This window comes from Micromys minutus, assembly GCF_963924665.1.
Source record: "Micromys minutus genome assembly, chromosome: 8".
Taxonomy (NCBI): Eukaryota; Metazoa; Chordata; class Mammalia; order Rodentia; family Muridae; genus Micromys; species Micromys minutus.
This window is the reverse complement of record NC_137977.1, coordinates 21,392,117-21,416,941: the sequence shown is the minus strand read 5'-3', so window position 1 is coordinate 21,416,941 and position 24,825 is coordinate 21,392,117. Positions and strand designations below refer to the sequence as shown.

The 24,825-nt window shown below is 45.2% G+C and overlaps 1 protein-coding gene across 1 annotated transcript in view; it reads left to right on the top strand.

The window, feature by feature from the left end:
* Positions 1 to 24,825, top strand: part of EPB41L4A (erythrocyte membrane protein band 4.1 like 4A) — a 192,934-nt gene that overhangs the window by 159,336 nt on the left and 8,773 nt on the right. Inside the window, exons 13-18 of the mRNA XM_080920217.1 lie at positions 2,691 to 2,781; positions 6,659 to 6,742; positions 7,246 to 7,356; positions 9,837 to 9,884; positions 10,604 to 10,681; positions 23,559 to 23,678. Of these exons, the coding sequence (XP_080776343.1) occupies positions 2,691 to 2,781; positions 6,659 to 6,742; positions 7,246 to 7,356; positions 9,837 to 9,884; positions 10,604 to 10,681; positions 23,559 to 23,678 (532 nt within the window). The remainder of the gene's footprint in view (positions 1 to 2,690; positions 2,782 to 6,658; positions 6,743 to 7,245; positions 7,357 to 9,836; positions 9,885 to 10,603; positions 10,682 to 23,558; positions 23,679 to 24,825) is intronic.

The following is a 24,825-nucleotide window of genomic DNA, read 5'->3' as shown; positions in this document are numbered from 1 at the left end:
AAAATAGGCACAGTAGAACAGAAAGATAAGTATTTTTTAAGTTTCCAAGTTGACACTTGAAGATATCTAAAAGAGATTATTTCTATGGCACAGAGGACATTTTTGTAGACACTCTATGTCCTTATATTTTACCTGTTTACAGGTTTTTCTTTGTTTTTCACTTTAATGCCATGTGCTCACCTATTCCAGCTGCAATGGATGGTAACGACGCTGGCTTGTTTTTTTTTTTTTTTTTTTTTTTTTTTAACAAAGTCTCAATCATCCCATTTTATCAATGAAAAATTGGGAGCCAGAAGCTGGGGTGAAGGCCTGCTAGCTCAGAGAGGCAGAGAAAGCACCCAGCCCATTTCCTCCTCAGCTCATGCCCAGAAATGCCCTTCTTTCAAAAAACCTTCAAACTTCCTCCCTTCTTCTTCCTGTGTGTCTCTCTATCCATCCTCTGATTCCCCCTTACTCTCTATGGTTTTTTATTAGTAATCCTATGTTCACTCTTGGATTAAAGATGTACACTAAGGCTGAGCTAAACCAGGACTAAAAATAACCCCCCACCCCAGTAAATAACACAATCTGGGGTTCACAGCGTGATCAAACATCCTGCAGCAACACTGAGTAACATCAGAGTTTTGACTGTGGTCTGACAAGTGTCAAGTTACAAATTGTGTACAATTCTATAGTAGCTCGTCCTCAAATCTTGACATCACCAAATGGCCGAAGAACTGTCCCTAAATCAAGTAGCTAACTAAATCTGGGCAAGTTGATTCTGCTTTGACAACTGCTCCCACTGAATTGAAGGATAGGGCCACGCAAGCAGCTGTTGCCAGCAAGGCCATCAGAGTCACAGTGAGTAGACATGCTGCTAATCAAAGCTGTGCAACCTAGGATTGGTCTCGTCTCTCAGACTCACTAATCTGTCTTAGTCTAACAACCAACTGTTTGGGAGTAAAGTCAAATTACTTAATCACTTTGGTCTAGTTTCCTCTAGCCATTTCTCCTGAAATTTAATAAGTAGGTAGTCAAGTCTCTGTCTCCCAGTTGACCTTTAATTTATATTGACTCATGCTGTTTGTAGGAGGCACTTAGATGGCAGACAGAAAGCGACAGTGTGTAGGGGAAGATCTAAAACTTGGTGGCTGAGCTGATGATGTTTCAAGCTGGGTGAGCCGGGAGCTATAGGGTTAAAAGTTCTGGGTGGTTTTAGTTGTTGTTTTGTTTTTAGATGTACTTATTTTATTTTACATGCATGAGTATTTTACCTGCGTATAAGTTTGTGTACCACATGCATGCCTGGAGCTCTTGGAGGTCATAAGAGGGTGTTAGATCCCCTGGAATGGGAGTTACAGGTAGCTGTGAGCCCCTCTGTGGGTGCTGGAGCCAAACTCAGGTCCTGCAAGTGAGTGCTCTTAAACACAGAGCCATCTCTCCGGCCCCTAGAGCTCATATCTGTATAGTTAAAATAAAGTGATATTGGTGTCACTTTACCCTATTTTGAGGGTCCCATGAGTGAATACACATGGACACAACACACGTTCGATATCTATAAGCACGTGTTAGTGTTTTCAGCTACTCCCTCGGTGTTGTGTAAGCACTGGGTTGGTCTTCATCTCTGAAAATGCCCATAAGGAACAATCCTGGGGAAGACATTTCTGCCTGCCACTCATTGGCCGGCTGACCCTCCCATCTAAATTGTCTCCTAGAGAGGTGCATGCTGGAGAAAAGTCACCACCAGGGTCACACAAGTCCTTTCTGGTCCCTGCCTTGAGATCCGTACCCAGACTTCATAACCAGAATCCCTGCAGAGTGCCTGCCGCGGGCTCCCTCTGCTGGCCCATCTGGCCTGTGTGCAAATCGGTGGTGGGGTAAGCAGAAAAACTTAGGCTTTAGGTTTTGAGGCCTGTTTTGTAAAAGATATATTTGAAAACGTTCCTTGGCATATGAATACACACAACACAGGCTCATATTTTCCTCTTGACATTTGCATGTTGGGTTGCAATGTTCTCACAGGTTTCAATTTGGGGGAGTTTCACTGTGATTTCAAGTGGGGCCAGCCATGACTTTACAGCACGGTCCCAAAGAACTGGCAATGTTTTATATTCCAATATGGTAATGAATAATCTAGGACATTGTTTTCAGAGTTTAAATTTTTATAGTCAATGATATGAGAACTTACTAATATTCTTCAAAGGGCATAGCTTAGACTCCTGGGGCAGCACTGTATGCAATCAGATGGTAATACTCAGGTTTATTGAGTGGTCAGTCATTTATTTGGAGTCATAATATATCAATAAAATGTGCCACAAATTACCCAAAAATTGCATTTTGTTTCTTTATTTTTGTGCAACAGTGTGCCTGTGTGTTAGTGTATGGATACATCTGTGGAGAGCAACAGCTTGGAGCTTCTCAATTAGGCTAGGTTAGCTGGTTGTTCAGCTTCCAGGACCTGCCTGTCTCAGGCTAGCTGGTTGTTGAGTTTCCAGGACCTGCCTGTCTCCATTGGGATCACAAATACCTGTCATTATGTTTGACATGTGTTCTGGAAACCTAAGTCTGGTCTTCATGTTTGCATGGCACCCACTTTACTGACTGAACCATTGTACCAGCCGTAAACTTGCATTTACAGATTATTATTCTGAGTCTTTGTTTCCCTCCTCACAGTCTCCTATCATCCATCTTTCCTCTTCCTTTGTTACTAGGATCAAACAACATCAGTCGGGTAACTGCAAACACAGAGAACAGGGAGAACGAAGGGACCACCAAGATCATTGCTCCCTCACCAGTGAGAAGGTCAGTGTGTGCAGTTATGTGCTCCATGACAGTCCTTCCCCTTGTTGGCAAGGCTGAGAATCTTTTCACTTTTGTAATTCACTGATTAGCACTTTTAACCTAGGGACTCTAGTAGATAGTGTCTGAGCCAAGGAACATGATACGATGTCAGCAAAATTCAAACACTGGAACCTGCCCCTCATGGAGGAAGTCATAGACCGTATGCATACAAGGTCTGCAGCATGTATTAGCACCCTGAAAATTCCATGTGGTCTTTGAAGTCATGATACAATGGGCTAACGTAAAGAGACCGGGGAGGTAGAGGATGACATTTTAGTTCAAGATACCGTATTCCTCACAGTGGTGCACTGAGCTCTCACCCTGGAACAATGTCAGCAGCTTTAGAGACCCCAGGGCCCCAGCATTCAGAGGTTGCATATGTATGCAGATCCATCATGGTCCTGGGCATCAGGTTTCCAGGGCTGTTCCCACTGGGAGGAAAAAAAAACCTCCTCTTAGTATGCTATATGTATTGGTCCCTGAAAGATCTGCTTTGTTCTCTGCTAAGAGAGTTTTGGAGTAATTTTTTTCCAGTCTCCAATTAGATCCATGAAGGAGCATTATCAGCTACAATGAGCAGCTTTGAGAAGCTCACTTTCCCTATAGAGGCCACCCCACTTGCATCATGGAACAGAGGTCTCAGCAGTCAGAGCTGTGTGACCTTCAGGGATGCCTCAGATCATCCTCTACTCCATCCTTTGTTAGTTAACAATGGCACCTTCGTTCAACTGCTCTGTAGTGACTTTGAAGAATGATGTTTCCCCTACACATTTTTTTGGGCCTGTCTCCATTTCTTCAGTTCTAGGGCATTCTCCTTACAAAGCAACCCTTTTGGAAGGACACATCCTTCACCCTTGAATGTGTCTTCATTAACTCTGCTTCCCTAGATGGACTTGCATTGCTGGGTGGAGGCCGCTATACTTGCAGGTACAGGGCACACTTTCGATGTATCCAATGTAGAAACAGTGACCTGTGAAATCCAGACCCCTAAGTCTTGAACTCAGTCGCCTTTGTAGCCCACTGCACTGCAGATGAGGAGTTCAGGGGAGAAACATAGTTACCAGTTACTGTGCAGAAGAAACATAGTTACCAGTTACCATGCAGAAGAAACATAGTTACCAGTTACAGTGTGGAAGAAACATAGTTACCAGTTTCCATGTCACCTGGGATATTGTTACTCTAACAATCAGCTGCTTGTGGGTCTGTTCCATCTCTCTAGTTTTCCCTGTCTCCCTCTTTCCTCCTTCTTTTCTGTTCTAACTTAGTAAATGCACACACTTTGTGTTGCTATACTAAATCTTCACGGGACTTTTTTTTTCTTTTTCTTTTCTTTTCTTTTCTTTTCTTTTCTTTTTTTTTTAGCTTTTCCTTAGTTCAAAAGGAAAGCATTTACTTTGAAAACCTGATCTTTGAAATTTTGGTTTTAAATTATTGAACAATATATTGAACCTATGTAAAACATGCCCTCTATCTACTAAACCTTTGATGCCTGTGCCCTTGTTGGATATACCTTGTGCAGGTGTGTCCCAACAGATGTTTGTTTCTTTTGTTTTTGCAACACCCTTGCCACTTTCTCCTGTTTCTTTTTCCTCTTGTTGCTATTACTAAGAATTCTGCTACAGCCCTATTCTGTAACAGAGGTCTAGATCCTTCTGAAGACAAGGATTAAATGTGGATTAGCAGCTAAGTAATGCTTTTTCTCTGCAAGCTAAGACTCCAGAGGAAGTGAGACATGACACCCCAACCCCACCTCCTGCTGGTCTCCTGTTTCCCTAGGTGTGCCTAAACAGTTTGTTGAGCCTGAGTAACAACTCAGCTGTATTTATGTTCTTAGGGCAGAAAGATGATACTAGGTCAGGAAATGGCATTCAGAAGTCACTCTGATCCGGAAGGATGGAGCTAAGCTATCCGGAAGCTGGACAGAGGTCAGATAGGGTAGCCTGATTCCTCCCCAGAGTTATCTTTCAGTGCTCCAGAGCCAAACTTGGAGCCAGGGAGTCTGGCCATGGCTGTAAGGTCTGGCCAACCTCATGTGAATGGGTGTTCTTTTCTAGTGCAGTGACAAAACACTTTGACCAAGGAAGCTTATAAAAGAAACATTTATTCTGGGGCTCATGGTTCCAGAGGGTTATAGGCCATGACCACCATCATGGTAGAAAACATGGCAGCAGGCAAGCAAGTATGGCATTGGAGCTGTATCAGGGGCTTGCTTCTGACCCATAAACCTAGGGCAGAGAAAACTAACTGGGAATAGCATGGGCGTCTGAAGTCTCAGTGAGTCAGTAACACACCTCTCTAAATGGCTCTACCAACTAGGGACCAAGTATTTAATTAAACACAGGCGCCGATACAGGCCTGTTTCATTCAAACTACTGCACCCACGTTCTCTTCTTTTGCAGCTTGCTGCCTTTCTCTACTTGGTGGCAGCTAATGCTTCTTTTCCTGGGAAGTTCCCTCTCCCCTTTCCCCTTCTGTCCATCCTTCTTCCTACCCCATTATTAGGCAAGCATTCTCTCTTGTGGAACAGGATTCCAATTCAATCAGAGAGCAGTTGGTTAGCCCCATTAATGTTCCAGTATTACACTTGTGGGCACATGTTGCCTGGCAGGCCAGTTTTACAGAGCTCACACCACTCCTGAGTAAGTCTCCTGCTGGCTTTTCTCCCCCAGTGGCCTACACAGGCACTCTGAAAACTGGTGAGGAGGTAGAAGGTTTCCAGATCATTCTAGCTTGGTTTCTGTACATGCTGCAATCCATTTGTGCTGTTTCCTGTTGCCATCTAGTTATGGTGGCAAGCAAGAGCTACGGCCACCACTGCCATTGGTCTGGGAGTCTCTGCGGCCTCTCTGACCAAAACTCACAGGAAGGAAGGAGAGCAGCTGAGCAGCAATGAAGGCAGCAGATAGGGATGCTCACGGACCATTGCTGAGGGCTGGGAGGACAACACCGTCTAGTGGAACTAAAATGAAACGTTGCATGCTGGGATGGACGAGCACAGGAAAACTCTCCAGTGGGCAGCATGAAGGGGTTAAGCGGGAGCTGCTTGTGTGCCCCAGGCCAATGACATGACTGCTTCCTCAGTGCCAGGCTCCCTCTCACCCCATGGCTTCAGTTCTGCTATCAAAGTCATTGTAGTGGACAACTTAATTATTAAGTAAAAAGTATTTTTATTTTGAAAAAAAAACAAACCTTGCAAGATGGTATTCCATACCTGACATTGGATTTTTATCTAATAACTCATGGCTTCTGGAGAAAGTACTATTATTTATACAGGATACTCCATTTAAACGCATTTAAAATGTGCATATATGTATATATACACACACATATAATATAACATCATATACATTTAGATTATAGCACATAATGTACAGGTACTGTGTATGTACACTATCCTGCACCTACGCTTAGAGACCCACTGCCTTTCAAGTGCCAGGATTAAATGCCTTTGCCACATATCCTGACTTAAATTATACGTTTAAATTCATTTACTAAATAGTGGTTTTGTGTAAGGCCTTGTCACAGGCTCACCAAAATGAAATTCCCGCCATCTTCCCTTCCTTATTACGGTGGAGTCTTTAGAAAGTTTCTTAACAATTGATCAGCCTGGCTTCTCTTCCCATGAAGCAGTACAACTAGGGTCAGGGAGGAGACACAGAAGTGCTTGCAGGAGAAACACATGTATTCATCTGACATCCTGGTTCTTTTTGGGAGGAGTGACAGCTATAAGCAAGGAAGTATGTGTGCATATACGTCAATGTGGTTTTGCCTTCTGAATAAATCTATGAGTTAATGTAATCTTTTGGTCAACTTATTTTCTGTTTTTTTATTGTTAAAGTTTTAAGAAAGCAAAGAATGAAAACAGCCCTGACCCCCAAAGAAGCAAATCTCATGCACCATGGGAAGAAAACGGACCCCAGAGGTAAGGAGGCTCTCTGCCTTTGGAGAGAAAGCAGCAGAGGGGTGTGCTGTAGCTTGGTCAGTGGAGGAAGCTGCTCTGTGGCTGAGGTGCTGAAGCGAGTCGGTAGCCCATTTCCTAATGTAAACCTTTTAGAACAACAAGGGAAAACCCGCGTATATAAAGACATCACCTACAAGACCAGGGCAGTCATTTAGAGCAGTGGTTCTCAAATGCTGAGGGTTGTGACTCCTTTGGGGAGTCACATATCAGACATCCTGCACATCAGATATTCACTTTACAGCTCACCACAGAAGCAAAATTACAGTTATGAAGTAGCAATGAAATACTTTTATGGCTGGGGGTCACCACAGCGTGAAGAGCTCTGGCAGCGTTAGGAAGGTTGAGAGCCACTACTCTCGATGAGGACGTAGTTCTGAGAAACGTTCCGAATGACATGAATGCTAACCCTCCACGCTTGCCTTGTGAAACCCAAACTGACACATGAACTGTTCCTCTCACTCCAGCGGACTGTACAACTCCCCCAGCGACCGCACTAAGTCACCCAAGTTTCCCTGTACGCGACAGCGCAACCTCTCCTGTGGCAGCGACGACTCCTCGCAGCCAGTGAGGCGAAGGTGGGCGAACACGGTTCCCATTGCAGTGTGACCGGAAGCTTCCATCCTGGGCACGATTTCCTACCTAGAGTCTCAGAGGGCCACTACTGTCTGTGTTCCCTTGATCACTGGAAGCTCGTCCTTTTTTTCAAAATAATGCATGTTAGGGAGCCTCAAGTGTTTATCTGAAACAGTTTTAGAGATATTAAAAATATATATACTTATGGGTCACTTGCTTTCTGTATTTAAAATGGCTAATTTAAAAATGTGTGGCTCTGCTCCTGTGGATGCTTAACCACTGCCAAATTAGCATAAGGGTGGGGGTCAAATATCTGTGTGCCTTACTGTCAGCTTAAGCGGGTAAGAGGCAGCAGAGGACAAAGGGGCTGGGGCCATGGCAGGGCCTTGTCCTCTCCTCTGAGGGTGTGGAGGATGATGCATGGGAAGGAGATGGGGTTGAGGCTTTAGTCTCTTTGGAAGTTTGGCTTTGAAAGAGAGGACAGACAGACAGACAGAAGAGGAGTTATATGGAGTCAAAGCTTCTGTTGAGGGACGGTGAGATGGCTCAACCAGTAAAGGAGTCTGAGGATCCACGTTCAGTCCTGGGACCCAGATGGTGGAAGGCGAGAGCAGCTTCTTCTCAAGCGGTCCTCTGATCCCTCAAACTGCCCTCTGACCTCTCACACACAAGCACTCATAAACGCACGATGTCAAAAGTTTAAGTTGATAATACTAAAAGCTTAAAAAGGGGGATTTGGCCGGGAAGGTAACTATGTATGGGAGGTGAGTGGTTGGTCAATGAAGAGGCTCGTGAAGACAATGGTTTGGGGACTCAGGTAGCACGTGGGGGTGGGGGGAGGGGAGCTAACCTGTGCTGTCAACACAGTTCCATAAGCACCCAGGAGATACTGGTAAGTTTTTATTTCAGGTAGAGAGAAGATGGAAGAGTCTTATCAGATGCCACCTTTGCCTTTGTGAGGACAAAGCAGAGACCAGAAAACACAGTGGCACCTTAGCCGAAGGGCACCACAGGAGATATTGACAGTACATTACAGAAACAGTGCTTACCTCAGAAAAGGGAGTCAGACTGTTGAAAGATTGAAACATGCGGTCAGGAAGGCTTGTCAGGGTAACGAACAAAGCCTGTCGGTTCCTTCTGGCTGCTGATGCTCAGCTTGATATTTGGGGCTGACCCAGAAAACCTGGATGCTTTGGGAAAAAAACCAGAGCTGGGGAAGAACTGAGCGCTGGATGGAAACCCAAGCTGCAGAGTAGAAATGCCACGGCAGAGGTCATGGGGTCAGATGGGTAGGATAAGGACAGGTGAGTGAGCAGGAACAGTGACAGCTTACAGTGATACGGGTCTCCTCGCTTGAAATGCACTGTGCTCGAAAGAGTTACTTCTCTTACTTTTAACTTGTGTGTATGTGTTGGGGAGAATGTGTGTGAGTTCAGGGCCTGCAGCGCTCAGTCCCCGGGAGCTGGTGTTACAGGTTACTGAACTCGGGTCCTCTGCAAGGGCCGTGTATATTCTTACCTGCTGCGCCATCTCTCCAGCCCCATTTTCTTCCACCTCATAACTGTTTATGGGAGTCCTATTAAAACTGAGGCACTTTGGGCTGGAGAGATGGCTCAGGGGTTAGGAAAGCTGGGTGTTCTTTGGGACCCAGCTATGATTCCTAATTCCCAAAAAAAGCAGCTCACAATTGTCTGTAACTCCAGTTCCAGCGGATTCAGTACTTTCTTCTGGCCTCTGAGGGCACCAGGCACATGTGTGGTATGCAGGCATACATGCAGACAAAACATGTATATATATTAAATCATATATATAATAAAGATTTAAAAATAAGACAAAACACCAAGCCACTGAAAGGAGTAACGGGTCACAAAGCTCTTCAGTGGGGAAGATGTGATTCTGATTCATGTAATGAATGTAACATAGTCTGTTTCCAGTACCTGTGTTTTTCTTTCTTTTTATTTTTTAACAATATGCCCTCTTAGAAGTGTGTAGAGGTAAACAGGAAGTGGGGGTTGTGATGAGAAGACAGTATGTTTGGAGATGGTTAGAGATAATAAAGGTGAAAGCTAATGAAGGGGTAGGGTGGTGAGCTGTGGTGGGTGAGGTTATTATGAGAGATATGGAATTCCAGGCCAGGATTGTTGGAAAGTACATCTAAGTGAGAGCTGGAAGCAGCTAAAATTTGGTTCAGAGGGCTACAGACCTAGAAGCCACAGGCTAACACATCCTGTTGCTGGGTGAGTGTAGCTTATTCAACATGAGCATTACACGTGGGCCACAGCCTCGGTGTAGATGACCGGGTGCTTGAAGCCGGGTGGTGTGTGGAGGCTCTGGGATCCATCACAGGACCTGACGTGCGCACAGGATGTAACTGTGGCAAGTGAACCAGTCCAGAAAGCACCTGAATGGGTGTGAACCTCTGTGTGCTTCCTTAGCTGCAGAGCGCGCTGCCTTCTGTAGCTTCTTCTCTTTCCTCCCTCAGGAAGGCTCACAACAGTGGTGAAGACTCAGATCTAAAGCAAAGGAGGAGGTGAGGCGAGAGTGGGGATTTCTCCCTTTGCTATGCCTGCTTTGTCTCTGTATCCCCAGTCTTGGCGTTTTAAGAGCATCTCAGTCTTTCCTTCTGTTCTGGCCCTTGCTATTTCCCTTCACTTCCTGTTTCTTTTGTACCTCTGAGGAGCTGCCTCAGGCTATGCTCTGCCTCATTCTAAAACCACTCCAGCACTTGGCTTAAAGCAACAACAAACACACTCTGTGTGTGTGTGTGTGTGTGTGTGTGTGTGTGTGTGTGTGTGTGTCCAAGTGGATTGAGCAGGCAGAGGTCAGACGGGAGCTGATGCCTGCGAATAGCCTTGTGGGCTAGCAAGTCTTGGAACACACAGGCTGATCCCTACGTCTTATTCTGTTGGTGAAGACTTTCACATGATCAGCACACATTCAGAGCAGTGGCAGTCCACCCCTGTGAGGGTCTGGGGAAGGCGAGGCATCCCTGATTTGTCCTCCATGTTTGTTTTAGTTTTGCCATTGCTGGCTTTGTTAGGCATGATGGACCTTCCAAGCCCTTTCTGGGAACTGATGTCATGTGCTTCCCTCTTTCTCTTCGATCACATCTTTCCCCGAATCCAGAAACTCTTTTTACTGGGAGAGGGATCTTTGTGTGTGAGAGAGATGGGTCTTTGTGTTTGATTCATGATGAACCTGTCTACAATCCGTCATAATTTTTTTTTTCTTCTTTTGCTTTCTCTTCAGGTCGCGCTCACGCTGTAACACAAGCAGTGGTAGTGAGTCAGAAAATTCTAACAGAGAACACCGGAAGAAGAGAAACAGGTAACAGCCGAATGCTGCAGTCCCTAGGCCTGCGCTGTCGGGGCTGGCCCTGGCCTTAGGAGCTGATGTGCTCTGCAGATCTGAGCCTGCCTTCTCCATTGTTTCTGTATCCTCGGTCTAGGAAACCTCTGCTCTTCTGAATTTCGTATCTCTAGAGTCAGATCATCAAATAGCCCGATAGCTAAAGTACCTTCTTGTCTTTGTTTTTCCAAGACAACTCTATATTTAGGGCATAATGTGTGTTGGATTTATCTAAGATGGGAGGAGTTTGCCATTCGTGTGGTGATTTCTCCTTGAAGTACCTCTGGATTTGACATTTTTTATCCCAAAATGGTATTTATCATCTTAGAAATTCTATTAATCTTTGCTTCTCCATATCTACAAGAGTTTCCAGTCACATGAGGTGTATTTAGTTCGATGTTGAAGGACTCAGTTTTTTAGAGCTTGCTCATAAGATCAATGAAAAACAATCAGCATTAGTATTAACGTAATGTGTTAATCATGTCTCCCTAGGTCCAAACCACTTACTTATGAACAGCAGGTATTCATGAGCTGTAGACACACACCACCAGGGCAGAGGGGATTTGATGTTAGTTTTACCAGTCAAACCCTGTGGTCCTTAACTGGGAAGGCTCTACTCTTCCAGAGGACATTTGGTTGTGTTTGGAGTTATTTACTTTTGGTTGGTTGGGATGGGAGATCTTATTATTGACCAGAGTTGATACTAAGTATTCTCCAATGTGGAAGGCAGACACCATAACAAAGGTGCATCTGGTATAAAACATCAGTGATGCTGAGATGGACAGGGAGGGGAAGGAAGAGCTAATAGGCGGGCTCAGGCCTGCTTGTTCTTGTCTCAGCCATCTTCTCTTCCCCGAGATGAAGCAGTTGGACCCATCGCTAAGGTCATTCTTTAGTGCTTGGGAACTCTGTGCTGATGGAATGGTCTGCACTCTGACTGCACAGCCTGTGTAATGGTGGCCTAGACGGCATCTTGAGAAGCCTCTTGTTTAGGAAAGCTTCCTGCCTCCTGATCTCCTAGAGGCTGGGATGACACTGGTCAGCCGAAAGATTCCCCCGTGTGTGATGACACTCCTCAAAGAAACAATTGCGGTTTCTGTATCCATGAAAATCCAATTATTCGAGGCAACTCTCCCTTAGGTGCCTTCTTCCCGCTGTAAAACCAAGCAGTTTGTACAAAATCAACCAAGTTGCTTGCTTTTTCTGCTTAACCACTTGCGCTTATTCATCTCGCCAGAATCTGTCTTATTTAGTGCCTTCCAGACGGTGCTCCTCAATGCCCCACTTGCAACCTGTTTAAAAACAGTGTCTTTGGGAGCCAAATGTGCTGAGGGCAACATTTGCTGTTAAAAAGGGAGTTAAAAGGTTGCACTGGATCTTTAAATTGTTCATTGCTGTTCTGGCTGTGTTGGCTTGTGTCCCTGTCTCTTTCCCAGGATATTTGACCTCTGTCTCCGAAAGACATTTTTTTTTTTTTTTTTTTTTTTTGCATCAGCTTTCTTGGTGTGAGAACAGCATTGCTTCTGAGTGTACAGCTGCTTACGTACTCTGTAATGCCAGTGATGAGAACTTTCAAAGCACACAGCTGCATATTGCAGATGGGATACAGAAGGCTTTTGCGATTGATTTTACCTGTGGCAGTTTGGCTCTGGGATCTTCCCGTGTCCCGAGAAGATGAGGCGTGGCAGACAGCAGACAGAGGTAGCAGACAGACAGCAGACAGAGATAGCAGACAGACAGCAGACAGAGGTAGCAGACAGAGGTAGCAGACAGACAGCAGACAGAGGTAGCAGACAGACAGCAGACAGAGGTAGCAGACAGAGGTAGCAGACAGAGGTAGCAGACAGACAGCAGACAGAGGTAGCAGACAGACAGCAGACAGAGGTAGCAGACAGACAGCAGACAGAGGTAGCAGACAGACAGCAGACAGAGGTAGCAGACAGACAGCAGACAGAGGTAGCAGACAGACAGCAGGCAGAGGTAGCAGACAGACAGCAGGCAGAGGTAGCAGATAGACAGCAGACAGAGGTAGCAGACAGACAGCAGACAGAGGTAGCAGACAGACAACAGACAGAGGTAGCAGACAGACAGCAGGCAGAGGTAGCAGACAGACAGCAGGCAGAGGTAGCAGACAGACAGCAGACAGAGGTAGCAGACAGCAGGCAGAGGTAGCAGACAGCAGGCAGAGGTAGCAGACAGACAGCAGGCAGAGGTAGCAGACAGACAGCAGGCAGAGGTAGCAGACAGACAGCAGACAGAGGTAGCAGACAGCAGGCAGAGGTAGCAGACAGACAGCAGGCAGAGGTAGCAGACAGCAGACAGAGGTAGCAGACAGACAGCAGACAGAGGTAGCAGACAGACAGCAGACAGAGGTAGCAGACAGACAGCAGACAGAGGTAGCAGACAGACAGCAGACAGAGGTAGCAGACAGACAGCAGACAGAGGTAGCAGACAGACAGCAGACAGAGGTAGCAGACAGACAGCAGACAGAGGTAGCAGACAGACAGCAGACAGAGGTAGCAGACAGACAGCAGGCAGAGGTAGCAGACAGACAGCAGGCAGAGGTAGCAGATAGACAGCAGACAGAGGTAGCAGACAGACAGCAGGCAGAGGTAGCAGACAGACAACAGACAGAGGTAGCAGACAGACAGCAGGCAGAGGTAGCAGACAGACAGCAGGCAGAGGTAGCAGACAGACAGCAGACAGAGGTAGCAGACAGCAGGCAGAGGTAGCAGACAGCAGGCAGAGGTAGCAGACAGACAGCAGGCAGAGGTAGCAGACAGACAGCAGGCAGAGGTAGCAGACAGACAGCAGACAGAGGTAGCAGACAGCAGGCAGAGGTAGCAGACAGACAGCAGGCAGAGGTAGCAGACAGCAGACAGAGGTAGCAGACAGACAGCAGACAGAGGTAGCAGACAGCAGGCATAGGAAAAAGCTTGTTTAGCTCAGCTGGCAGGTGAGGTTGCTCAGAGTCAGGTTGCCCCTTTTGTTGTTCACTTGCTTAACTCCAGTTCCTCCCTGGGGGTTAGCCTTCCCACTCCTGGCTAGCACTTCAGCTCTATCAGGATGTCTTCTGTGTACAACAAAGGACTGTTTCTTGATATCTGTCTCTGCACTTATTCAGGAGACACGGCAAGATATCGATTCTTCAGCCTCATGTGTTTCCCTGTTCTTGGCTACCAGTGGGGGCTGACGAGTCCCCCACACTGTCCTTTGTGCTTTTGTGAACGGTGGCCACACAGAACCCGGGACATGTTGATGTTCTGTTTCCTTGTCTCTGCTGAAAGGATCTGCACCCTGAAACACCCACTTTCTTGTCTTGGAAAGTTGTAACCTTGGAGCAACTTCTGGGCAAAGTTTGTACATTTTCATTAGCGTGTACTAATTGTATGTAAGATTCATTTGATTATGCTGTTTTTATGCAAGAACATGATACATGTCAGTCATTGTTGCTCCCTTGCTCTCCCTTGCCCTCTTCCCTCTCTCAGCAATCTGTTTCCTGTTCTCAACCAGACTCCCTTCTACTTCCAGGTCTGGTTTCTTTTTCGTTTTCTGGATAATGACGGTGACCCAATCAATGGATTCCATTAGGGTTGTTTCCAGGATCACGTGACCTTTACCAATTTCTATTCCACTGAAGAAAATGTTCCTCCCTTCTCTAGCCACTGTTCACTGCATATAAATCCTTAGGGAGGGGTGGGGCCCCACGAGCCCCTCTCCAGTCCGGTCTAGGCTTTGACCATCCTAGACTTGTGTGCAGGTGATCACGTATGCTGTGAGTCCAGAGTACAACAGTCATGTCATGCTCAGAAGCCAGTGTTACATATTGCTCTCCCCACTTGACTCCGTCTCTTACATACTCTCTGCCTTTTTATCTTCAGTGTTTCCTGTGCCTCGGAGGAGTGTTCTGTTCACGGCTGAGCATTCAACACTTACTTATTCTCAGTTCTTTAACCATATGAGTCTATGGGGTTGTGGCTAACCATTGCAAAAAGAAGCTTTGATGAACACTGCTAACACTAGCACTGTTCCGAGGACATATGTTGAGTTGCTTAGAAGGCGGTTTGAAAGGCACATCATGCCCATCAAAACAACAGCAGTAGCTTCCCCTCTGGGGCTTACAACCTTTACAGCCATAGGCTTTTGACTGGGTTTATAGCGCTAGATGTGAATCCCTGCCTGTGGAGGAGGCCTCAGATCCAGCCAGAAAGCATTGGTTACTCCCATACCAACCTTTGCCACAGCTGCGCCAGTGGGTTCATCTTTCTTGGCAAGTTAATACTGTCACACATGAGGCCCAAAACTGAATACCCCAGTGGCTTCCACACCATGAGTGTTAGCCAGCAAGGAGGGAGCATGCAGCCCAACTGCAGCTTGACTATTTTTTCTATGTCCCACAACTACAGTGGGTGGCATCTTTGGTGATAGGGTTTCACTATCCAGTTCTATGGGCAGCTAAGGGCAATGGCAATTTAAAGGTATTGGGGGGGGGTGTCTCTGGATCTCCCTGACTAGCAGTTTGTTGTAGAGAGACAGGCCCACTCCTGGCCCTGGAAAATCCATTTAATAATTCATGGCTTCTGAGAGCAACTTTATCTGTTCTCTCAAGGTCCCCCCCTCAGTTTATTTTCTTACTGTTTTGTGAAGTTTATAAGGTATCAGATTTCTTTGTGGACTTCCTACAGGTTACTGTGGGATTTGGGTTGCACCCCTCCCATCTTCCTAAGTGTTTTCCCATCTTTGAAGCAAGCACCTGCTTCCCGACACACCCCACTTCTGTTCTTGCTGTGGGAAATTGTAGCCCTGGAAAGTGGAGAAACTACTGTGTGGCATTGTGAGGGTCCTGTGGCTCTTCAGACCGAGTCATCTTACTTCTGGAGGTTGTGTGTGGTCTAAGGATGCTGGATAGTTCCCTATACCCTCTACCTGGGCGTTACAAATATTTATTTATACACAAAGGGGCTCCCTCTTGGTATTTTTAAGACAGGATCTCGTGAAGCTACATTTGCCTCAAACTTTCTGTGTATCACAGATGACCTTCAACCCCTGTTCCCCAATCTCTACCTCTCAGGGTCTATGAGAGGTCTGCGCCACTATTGTGCTGTTTTAATGTGCTTCGGGGATCATACGCATGGTTTCATACATGCCGGGCAAGCATACTGCCAGCTGGGCTACATACACTGGCTGCTTGTTCTTCCAGAGGTCCTGAGTTCAAATCCCAGCATCCACGTGGTGGCTCACAACCATCTGTAATGAGATCTGGCGCCCTCTTCTGGCCTGCAGGCGTCCATGCAGCAGAGCACTCATACATAAAATAAATGAATAAAAATAAATTAAAAAGTCAAAAATCTAAGCTGGGTATGGTGGCACAGGCCTTTAATCCCAGTGCTCAGGGGCAGTTGGGCAGATCTCTGAGTATCCCTAAGGTGCAGATTCATCCCGATTCTGCATTTGTATTTACAGTGGAGTCAAAAGTGGCTTGTAAAGTCATTCAGGTGAAGACAACCTCAAATACCCGGTGCTACAGTGTGGAACAACTTAGGGCAAGGAACAGTTTGACCTGCAACATTTAGCATTCTAAATGTTGGGGTTAGAGGTAGGCACTACCACCCAGGTTTTATACCAGAAATTCTCTTCACATTTTCACCCATGGCTTGGTTCTAAGGGGGATTATAGTTTGTGTGTACATCAGTTTTTGGTGATAATATCTATAGTATTTTGGGTCTTATGTGATATCTCTCAAGATGATACGATATATTGAATATCATATAAATAGTGAAGGGTTGATATTGGAAAAATAAATTTGTACTTCAATTTACTGGTAGGATTAAGAACTAAGTTTCTTTCCTTCTTTTTTCTTATTTATTTACTGGTAAGATCTCAGGTATCCCAACCCGGCCTCACACTTGACTGTAGCTGAGATTACAGGTGTGCACTGCCACACCTGGTTAGACAGTTCGGGAGCCTCACCTGTGCTAATCTGGTGCTGGGTCAGTTGAACTCTCCCCAGCCTGCTCAAGCGTCAGTCAGAGCTTCCTTTGCTGAGAGACAACTGATCTGGTCACAATTGCCACATGGCGAGCCTTCCTGCTGGCACTGTGCAGCTGAAGATCCCTGTGCAAATTAGATTGTATTTGTTTTAATTGGTGCGCTAGAATTTCGAGTCTTGTCCCTGAGATCCAAAAGGTCAGTCAGTAGTCGATAAGAGGAAGGAGATCCCTGTCAGAGGAATAAGAGAGGAAGATGGGGTGAATATGGTCCGAAGAGATCACATGCACATGTAAAACGTCATAATGAAACTCACCGTTGTATGTAATTAGCATGTGCTAATAAAAATCTTAAAACATTAAAAAAAAATAGGCCAGCCAGTTTGCCTCTATAGGTTTGAATACATAGGACGTGCACCCTGAACTTGTCTGAGACACATGCCGAAGGACTGACCGCAGTGAAGGCTTTCATGCCCCAGCTTTCCTGTAAATGCCCTGAGCATGATAAAAACATTCTGCACACTCAGGGGAGAGATTTGCAGAATATCCTGCTCCTGGCGTGAACGTCTCAGGGAGGATCTGTGGCTTAATCTCTTGTTCCTTGGCTTCCATGTGCTGCTAGGTTTTTAGTTTCAGAGTGAAGATTTGGAGAGATGAGGGATGTGGGTGAATAGGTAGTTCAGTGGTTTTTACCTAAGTGAAAAAGTCGAAGTGAGTCTGAGAGAGGATTAGAGCGTGGGGAGGGAGAGAAGCTGGGCCCAGACGCAGGGTTACAGCATAATGGCAGCCAGAGAGCCTCCCTACATTTATTCCAGGAGGTTTGCATCTTAAACAATAGTTATATGCAGGGAGCATTGTGTGCTCTTGTAAAAAGAAACCTAAATTATAAAAACCACTCTGCCGTGAGAAGGTTCTGTGCCTGTGGCCTGGTCACTTTACCCTTTGGATCTTTGATACTCAGGCTCAGAGGGAAAGAATACCCACCTGCCCTTTCTTCCCCGAAGGAGGTTTGTGAAGATGCAGGAGACAATGCCATGTGGAATGTAGAAAGTGTCCCGCATGGGCAGGTGGTGTTAATCTCATGGGAGCATCAGCTGCCCCATGGTCTCAAGACCATGGGGGAAACAGAAAGTGAAGCTGGTTCCCTTTAACAGAATGAAGTCAGTGTTTGAAACATGATCCATTGTGGTCCAGTGCTATTGGAGTTTGTTCCTGCTTTTTAATGTTGATAAGTTTATTAGTCTGCTGGATGTATATTAGTATCTGGAAAATAGTTTAAGGTGGTCTTAATGTGTTCGTAAGAGCTATTATATTACTTCCTAATATGGGTGATTTGATTAAAAGACAACAAGATACAAACTGTGGTTATGAGGGGGACAGTTCATAGACAGCTGATTAAGACAGACAACGGTTGCCACACTGCAGCTGAAAGGATGTCTCATTTCTATTTTGCTAGAATGTACCCCCAAGACACAGACCTGTGATGGGGTAATGTGGGGCTCCAGAGTGTGCTGTGAGTTGACAGACAGTCTGTGGCAATAACAAAGCTTCCACACCAGAGACAAGTCACAGATTGCCGAAATAGGGCAAAACAAATTTTAAAATCACGAAGACCGGAGAGTTTCAGGGCAAAACTGCATCAGTGGTCACCTGTGGTAGTAGCAGGAGCGTAAGCAACAACTTTAGGAGCAAATCAGAGGAATTTATTGACAGCAAGGGAAGGTTGGGAAAGCAAATGCAGTTTTTGTTTTCTGGCCTTCAGAGAATACATCAACAGATGCCTGGAACCAATAATTTCCCTAGGGAAGAAAAGCTACTGGCAAAAATAAGAAAAGAAGATTGCTTTATGTCAGGTGAGGCAAACATGAGTGGGGCTGACAGGAACACAAGTTCCCAATCTGTGGGGACCTGGCGATTGGATTTTAGCAGTGGAGTTATCACACAAAGCAATTGTCTGGGATGTTAGGCTGCAGTCAAAGAGAGAAGGCATGGCTCAGCGTCTTACTGGTTTGGAGATAAAAACACAATAGAGAAACATTGGGTCTTAAAGCTAGAAACGGTCTTTGCAATAATTCTTCACATGAGCAAGCAGAGACCTGACTGCAAGAGATTAGCGGTTTGCTCAAAGTCTCCGGGTCAGATAACGGCTAAGCTGGGAAGAGTCAGAACGCTAGAGCAGGCCTCATGCATTTGCTCCAAAAGATCTTAGGTTCAGCATTCAGTGCGGCCTTTGTTGCGACGAATTAGAGGTGAATTAAGAGCTAGTATAAAGGAAGGTCCCGTGAAGAACAAAACCAATAAAAGAAGAGGACCGCATGGGCCCCAGGGGACTTGTGTAAGAGCTCATTTGATAATAGGACGATTTGTGCAGAGCTCTAATTGGGAGTAAGGGAAAGAATAGAAATCGCTGTTATCTTCTCGTCGTTATCAAGTGAGGATGCAGTATTTCATTTTCATGGCCTTGGAAAACTTAATTAAGTGTCAAGTACAGCAAAAACCTAAATTGCATGTGTAACCTAGGAAAAAGTAGACTGTGGGGGCCCGGTGAGACACACAGAAGGTATACCAGAAGTCCCTGCCCTGAAACATTGTTGAAATGGTTCTATTTGATAACCTTCTCCCTCTCTTCCCATCTCTTCCCTCCCCTATCCCTCCTCTCCTAGACCCCTTCTCTCCCATGCATTCATTACCTTAGAGGCAAACGCCTTGTTAGGATCTGTTTCCCACACTCTCTGTTGACTTCACTTTCAGATGGGGAAATAGACAAAGTGGGTTGAATGTAGATTTAAGGAAAGATTGAGAGATTCAGGCAGAAAATGTGGTGGGTATTGAAGCTCACCATTTGTGTTTGAAGCATTTGAAAATGACTAGATCTGTAATATAAATAACAGTGCCCCTCCCCCCACTCCCCTCCCCCATAATTTCCTGACTGTGATGCTTTCAAACGTTGCATGCCAGTTGACAGCTTTTAATATTTCTATTCTCCATGATGTAAATCCTTATATCGAAATAACATGGAAGTTAGCAAAAACCACTTGCATATTCCACATCTGTAAGTAAACAAGCCTTAAGAATCGTGCCCGGAGGAGGTGTGCGCCTATGCGCTCAGCATCTAGGAGATCAAGGCAAGAGTGACAGCAGTTCAGGCTACATAATGAACCCTGTCTCAAGAAAAGGGGAAAAAAAATCATTGTGGGAGATATGTGTTTCTCACCCAAAGATTTCCTTTAATCACCAATGATTAAAAAAAAAAAAAAAAGTGGGGGAATCATTAACCCCTTTCTGCCCTTAAGGGTGGAGTGCTAAAATATTCCTGCTTCTCCGTGCTAGGATTGCTTTTTGTTCCCTGGTTGCACCTGTGTCTTCTGGACCAGTTCAGTAATGGAAGAAATGACACTGTCCTTCCTGTAATGAGGCCTCATTAGCCAGTGGCCTTTTGTAAGCATGTAATTTTAGACTTCATTACAGACCGGACCTGGGTATCCACGCCAGCATTGCTCGGGAACACCGCTTCTCTTGCAACGCTACAACAAGCCTTGCATTTTTAATGCATCCGTTAGAATATTTATGAAAGACCATTACCTGTAGAGGGCATCTGTCTTCAGAGCACACGGGTCATGAGGGGGTTATGAAGTAGGAGCACTTCACTGGCCTTACTCGAGACTCTCCAGTTTGAAAAATAAAAGTATATGGTATGATCGGAAATTCACTTTGATGTGGTCCATTCTATTGGTAAGGTAAAGGAAAACGCACGTGTGTTCCCAGGAATGTATTCTCTTACAGTGTAGGTGGCTGGCCTACAATTCTTCATGTGGACCAGTCTGGCCTCTGATTCACAGAAACCCTCCACCTGCCTTTGCCTTCTGAGTTCTGGGATCAAAGGTGTGTACTACCATGCCTGACTAGTTTTTTATCATCTGAGTGTGATGCCTAACCTTCTGGATTTTACAATCCAAGAGGATGTACACACAGCACTTGCCTGCCTTCCAAATGTCTGTGATTACAAGAAAGTTTGTGCTGGACCAAGCCTGTCTCGGCCTTGCTAGGAGAACTAAACTTGAGAAGATGAAAGATCCTGGCTTCCTGGATCACATATTGTAGTGAAATCTAAGCCTGCTCATGAACGGTATGGTGACTCTGTGCAGAATTTTATGTCCAATTCTAAACCCAGAAATCAAGTGTGAGCTCCTGTGGGAGGAGAGATCTGTTATTGGCCTGACCCTTTCCCTTTGATGGCATCCGATAAGCCCTGGCCCCTCATGCCTGGTAGTGTATCAGGTCTGCTGGGTTTCTGTGCTGTGTGATGTGCAAGGCTTGCAGGGAAGCGCAACAATGAAAACCTGTGGACGTAGACATGTGCCCACACATGTGTAAGTAAGCGTATGTTCTTGCATGATGATGTCAAATAGAAGGGCTGCTTTCAAAGGGTGTTAAAGACCTCAGGTTACATAATTTCCCATGTTCCTAGTGCTGGTGCCAACAGTGTGCATCTTCATGCTGTGTTCTAGTTTACCCTGCCATGAGAAGATGGAATAGTGCTCTTCAAGCCGTGCAGACTGCCACGATAGGTTCCCTCCCATCCCATGGCCTCTGTGGTTCGCTGGGATTTCTTTCCCTAATACCACCAGCTAGGTCCACTCTTTCCCTCCCCAAAGGTCTGCTCAGCAGTTCTGGGACATAGTTCATGGGCAATAAACAAATAATGGCAGAATACTTAATCAAAAGAGGTCTAACACAGTACCACAAAAATCAGCAAAATGACAGCAACTGATAACATGTCTTTCAATAACAGAATGTTCTCAATTCCCCAATAGACATAAAATAGTAATTAGGATTAGAAAATAGGTGGGCTGGAGAGATGTCTCAGAGGTTAAGAGCCCTGTCTGCTCTTCCAGAGGTCCTTAGTTCAATTCCCAGCAACCACATGGTGGCTCATAACGATCTGTAATGAGATCTGATGCCATCTTCTGGCCTGCAGGCAAACATGTTGGCAGAACATTGTAGACACAAATAAATCAATCTTAAAAAATAAGAAAGAAAAAAGGAAATAGGATTCATCTTTTCATGTCTCTAAGAAAAATACTTCATCATTAATGACAGATACTGTAGGGTGCAAGGGTGGGAAAAGATATTCCAGGCAAGTGGAACTAAGAAGCAAGAAGGTGTAGCTATCCTAGTATCTGCCAAGAGAGGCTTCAAACTGATCAGAAGAAATAAGGAAGGACACTTCGTATTTATCAGATGAGGATTTTCACATACACACACCAAGCATGAGTGACCCAACGTTGTAAAGCCAGTTCTACATCCACAGATTAAGCACAACAGAAGATTGTAGGTGACTACAACACTCCATCCTCACCAATATACAGGTCATCTGGACAGAAATTAAACAGAGAAAACTGAAGTTAAATGACATCATAAATCAAATGGACCTAAGACCTACTGAACTTTCCTCTCGATGCTAAAGAATATGCAATCTTCTCAGCACTCATGGGTCTTTCTCCAAAACCCATCCGCATTCGATGGAGCAAAGCAAGTCTTAATAAATCCAGGAGAAGTAAAGGAACATCCTGCATTCTCTCTGGCCACAGTGGAATAAGGTTGGGTGTCACCACCAATAGAAACTGTAAAGTGCACACATGCACGGGGGCCATAGACCACAGCACTAAAGGGTGATGACTGAGGTGACGGGGAATCAAGATGGAAGTTCAAAAGTCTTAGACTTGAGCAAAAACCCAGCATGCCACAATCTGTGGAGCGATGTGAGGCAGCCCTGAGAGGACATGAACAAAACCAGAGAGAGCTCAGATTCATAACTTAATGGTCCACTTGAAAGCTGTCTTAGTTAGGGTTTTACTGCTGTGAACAGACACCATGACCAAGGCAACTCTTATAAGGACAACATATAATTGGGGCTGGCTTATAGGTTCAGAGGTTCAGTCCATTATCATCAATGCAGAAACATTGCAATATCCAGGGGGAGGGGCATGTTTCAGGATGAGCTGAGAGTTCTATCTATCTCTTCATCTGAAGGCCGCTAGCAGAATACTGGCTTCTGGGGAGTTAGGGTGAGGGTCTTAAACCCACACCCACAGTGACACACCTATTCCAGCAAGGCCACACCTTCTAATAGTTCCATTTCCTGGGCCAAGCATATACAAGCCACCACAAAAATTTTAGAAAAACAGTAACAGACAACATCTAAAACTAGTAAACAGAAGAGATAATTAAAGTCATGTCTAGAATTAATGAAATGAATAATGAAAGTGATAGACAGTAGACAGAATCAATGAAACAAAGAGTTGGTTCTATGAAAATATTAACAAAGTTACCAAGTCTTAACAAATTAACCAAAAGACAGAGAAAAAAGATTCTGACAAATATATTTAGAGATGAAAAGAGAGCTGTTACAACAGACTAAGGACATACAGAAAATAAGAATATACCTTTAAAGTGAGTTACTTTATTACATATTTAGTATGAACATTGTATATTTATGTGTATATATTTGGAGGTACACCTGCTTTAAGATATATTAATCCAGTTTTTATTCTTAAATTAAAAATGATATAATAAAACCACTGTTCTCTTAAATATCTGAAAAGTGAGGTTGAGGAGATTGGGAGGTCAGGACTGCCTTCTTTGTGTACTGTGTATGTCTTTGGTTTGCGGTGCTTTCCTTTCCATTTATGGGTGGATCTGAACTGTACATTTCTTCTTTGTCTCTGAGACAGGCTCTCTGTGCTGCCCAGGGTGGCCCAGAGTCCTGACTTTCCCACCTCAGCCTTCTGAGTGCTGAGTGCTGTTCTGGGTGAGCTTGCGATGCCTACTTCGGAGGTTAACTTCAAACACCTGGTTTGTCTTCCCAGAATACGGCAGGAGAATGACATGGTTGACTCAGCGCCTCAGTGGGAAGCTGTGTTGAGGAGACAGAAGGAAAAAAACCAAGTGGATCCTAACAACCGGAGATCCAGACACAGATCTCGCTCGTATGTGGATTCTCTTTCCTTCAAAATCAGGGAGCTTTCCGGAAGCTTGGTGGAGCCGGTGGATGGGTGTTTGGTCTCCTAACGAGTCCTTTCAATGGGGAATATACATTTTTATTTGTTGTTTTCCCTTCTTACATGAGTAACATCCCCTAACCATTTCTGAATTCTCAGAAGTTGGTACTCAAAATGTTAGGGGAACAAGGCCATCAGAACCATATTTTGTGTTTTGTATTGTTTTTCCACCAAATGTGTACATCAAACCAGGTAAATAATAGTTTCCTTTGTTGTGAAGCCTGGCTGTTGGTGAAACACCTGCTGCTTTGCCCAGTTGGAGTCTACAGGATTCTCTAAAGTCTTGTTCCAAATTGAGCCAGACTATCTTGCTGTCAAATTACCATTTGTGAGCGGTAATCATTGAATGATTCATTACACCCCTGCATTGAGATTTGCCTGCCCCTCTTGTTGCTAGGCAATGACATGTGTGAGTACAATTACCCCATCATGGTGAAATTTCCTGTCCCCGAGATTCATTTTCTGTGAGCTGGCAAGGCGGTGTACTTGCATGCTCTTAGGTAAATGATGTGTATGTGTTTGTGTGTGTGTGTGTGTGTGTGTGTGTGTGTACATGTGTGCCACCCAGACTTGCTCCACTTGCCAAGCATGTCTACTTCAGGTGAGCTGGGATGAACTTGAAAAGTTATCCCCAAAGCCTTTTGACATCCTGGGTGGTCAGTTGTAACGGTGTGGTGTTCCTTACTCCTGGGAGGAGAGAGCATTGTCTGAACAGATAGAGGATGGGTGCAGGAAATTGAAACCACAACCAGCTGGGCAGCTATGAGGGAGTCAGGCAGAAGAAAGCTGAGAATGCGCTGTTAGCTTGACAGGCCAGGAGAGGATGCTGGAGGGTCCGGCACAGATCCCCGTGGACCATGTGTTAGGAGGGATACAGCTCAATCGTAGATACTTTAAAAGTTTTTTTTTTTGTTTTTGTTTTAAGATAGGGTCATATGGGGCTGGAGAGGTGACTCAGTGGTTAAGGGTACTTGTTGCTCTTGCTGAAGACACAGTTCTTCACGTGATAGTAGCCACAGGATAGTTCACTGTCAGCTGTAACTCTAGTCCCAGGGATTCAACACCCTCTTCTGAC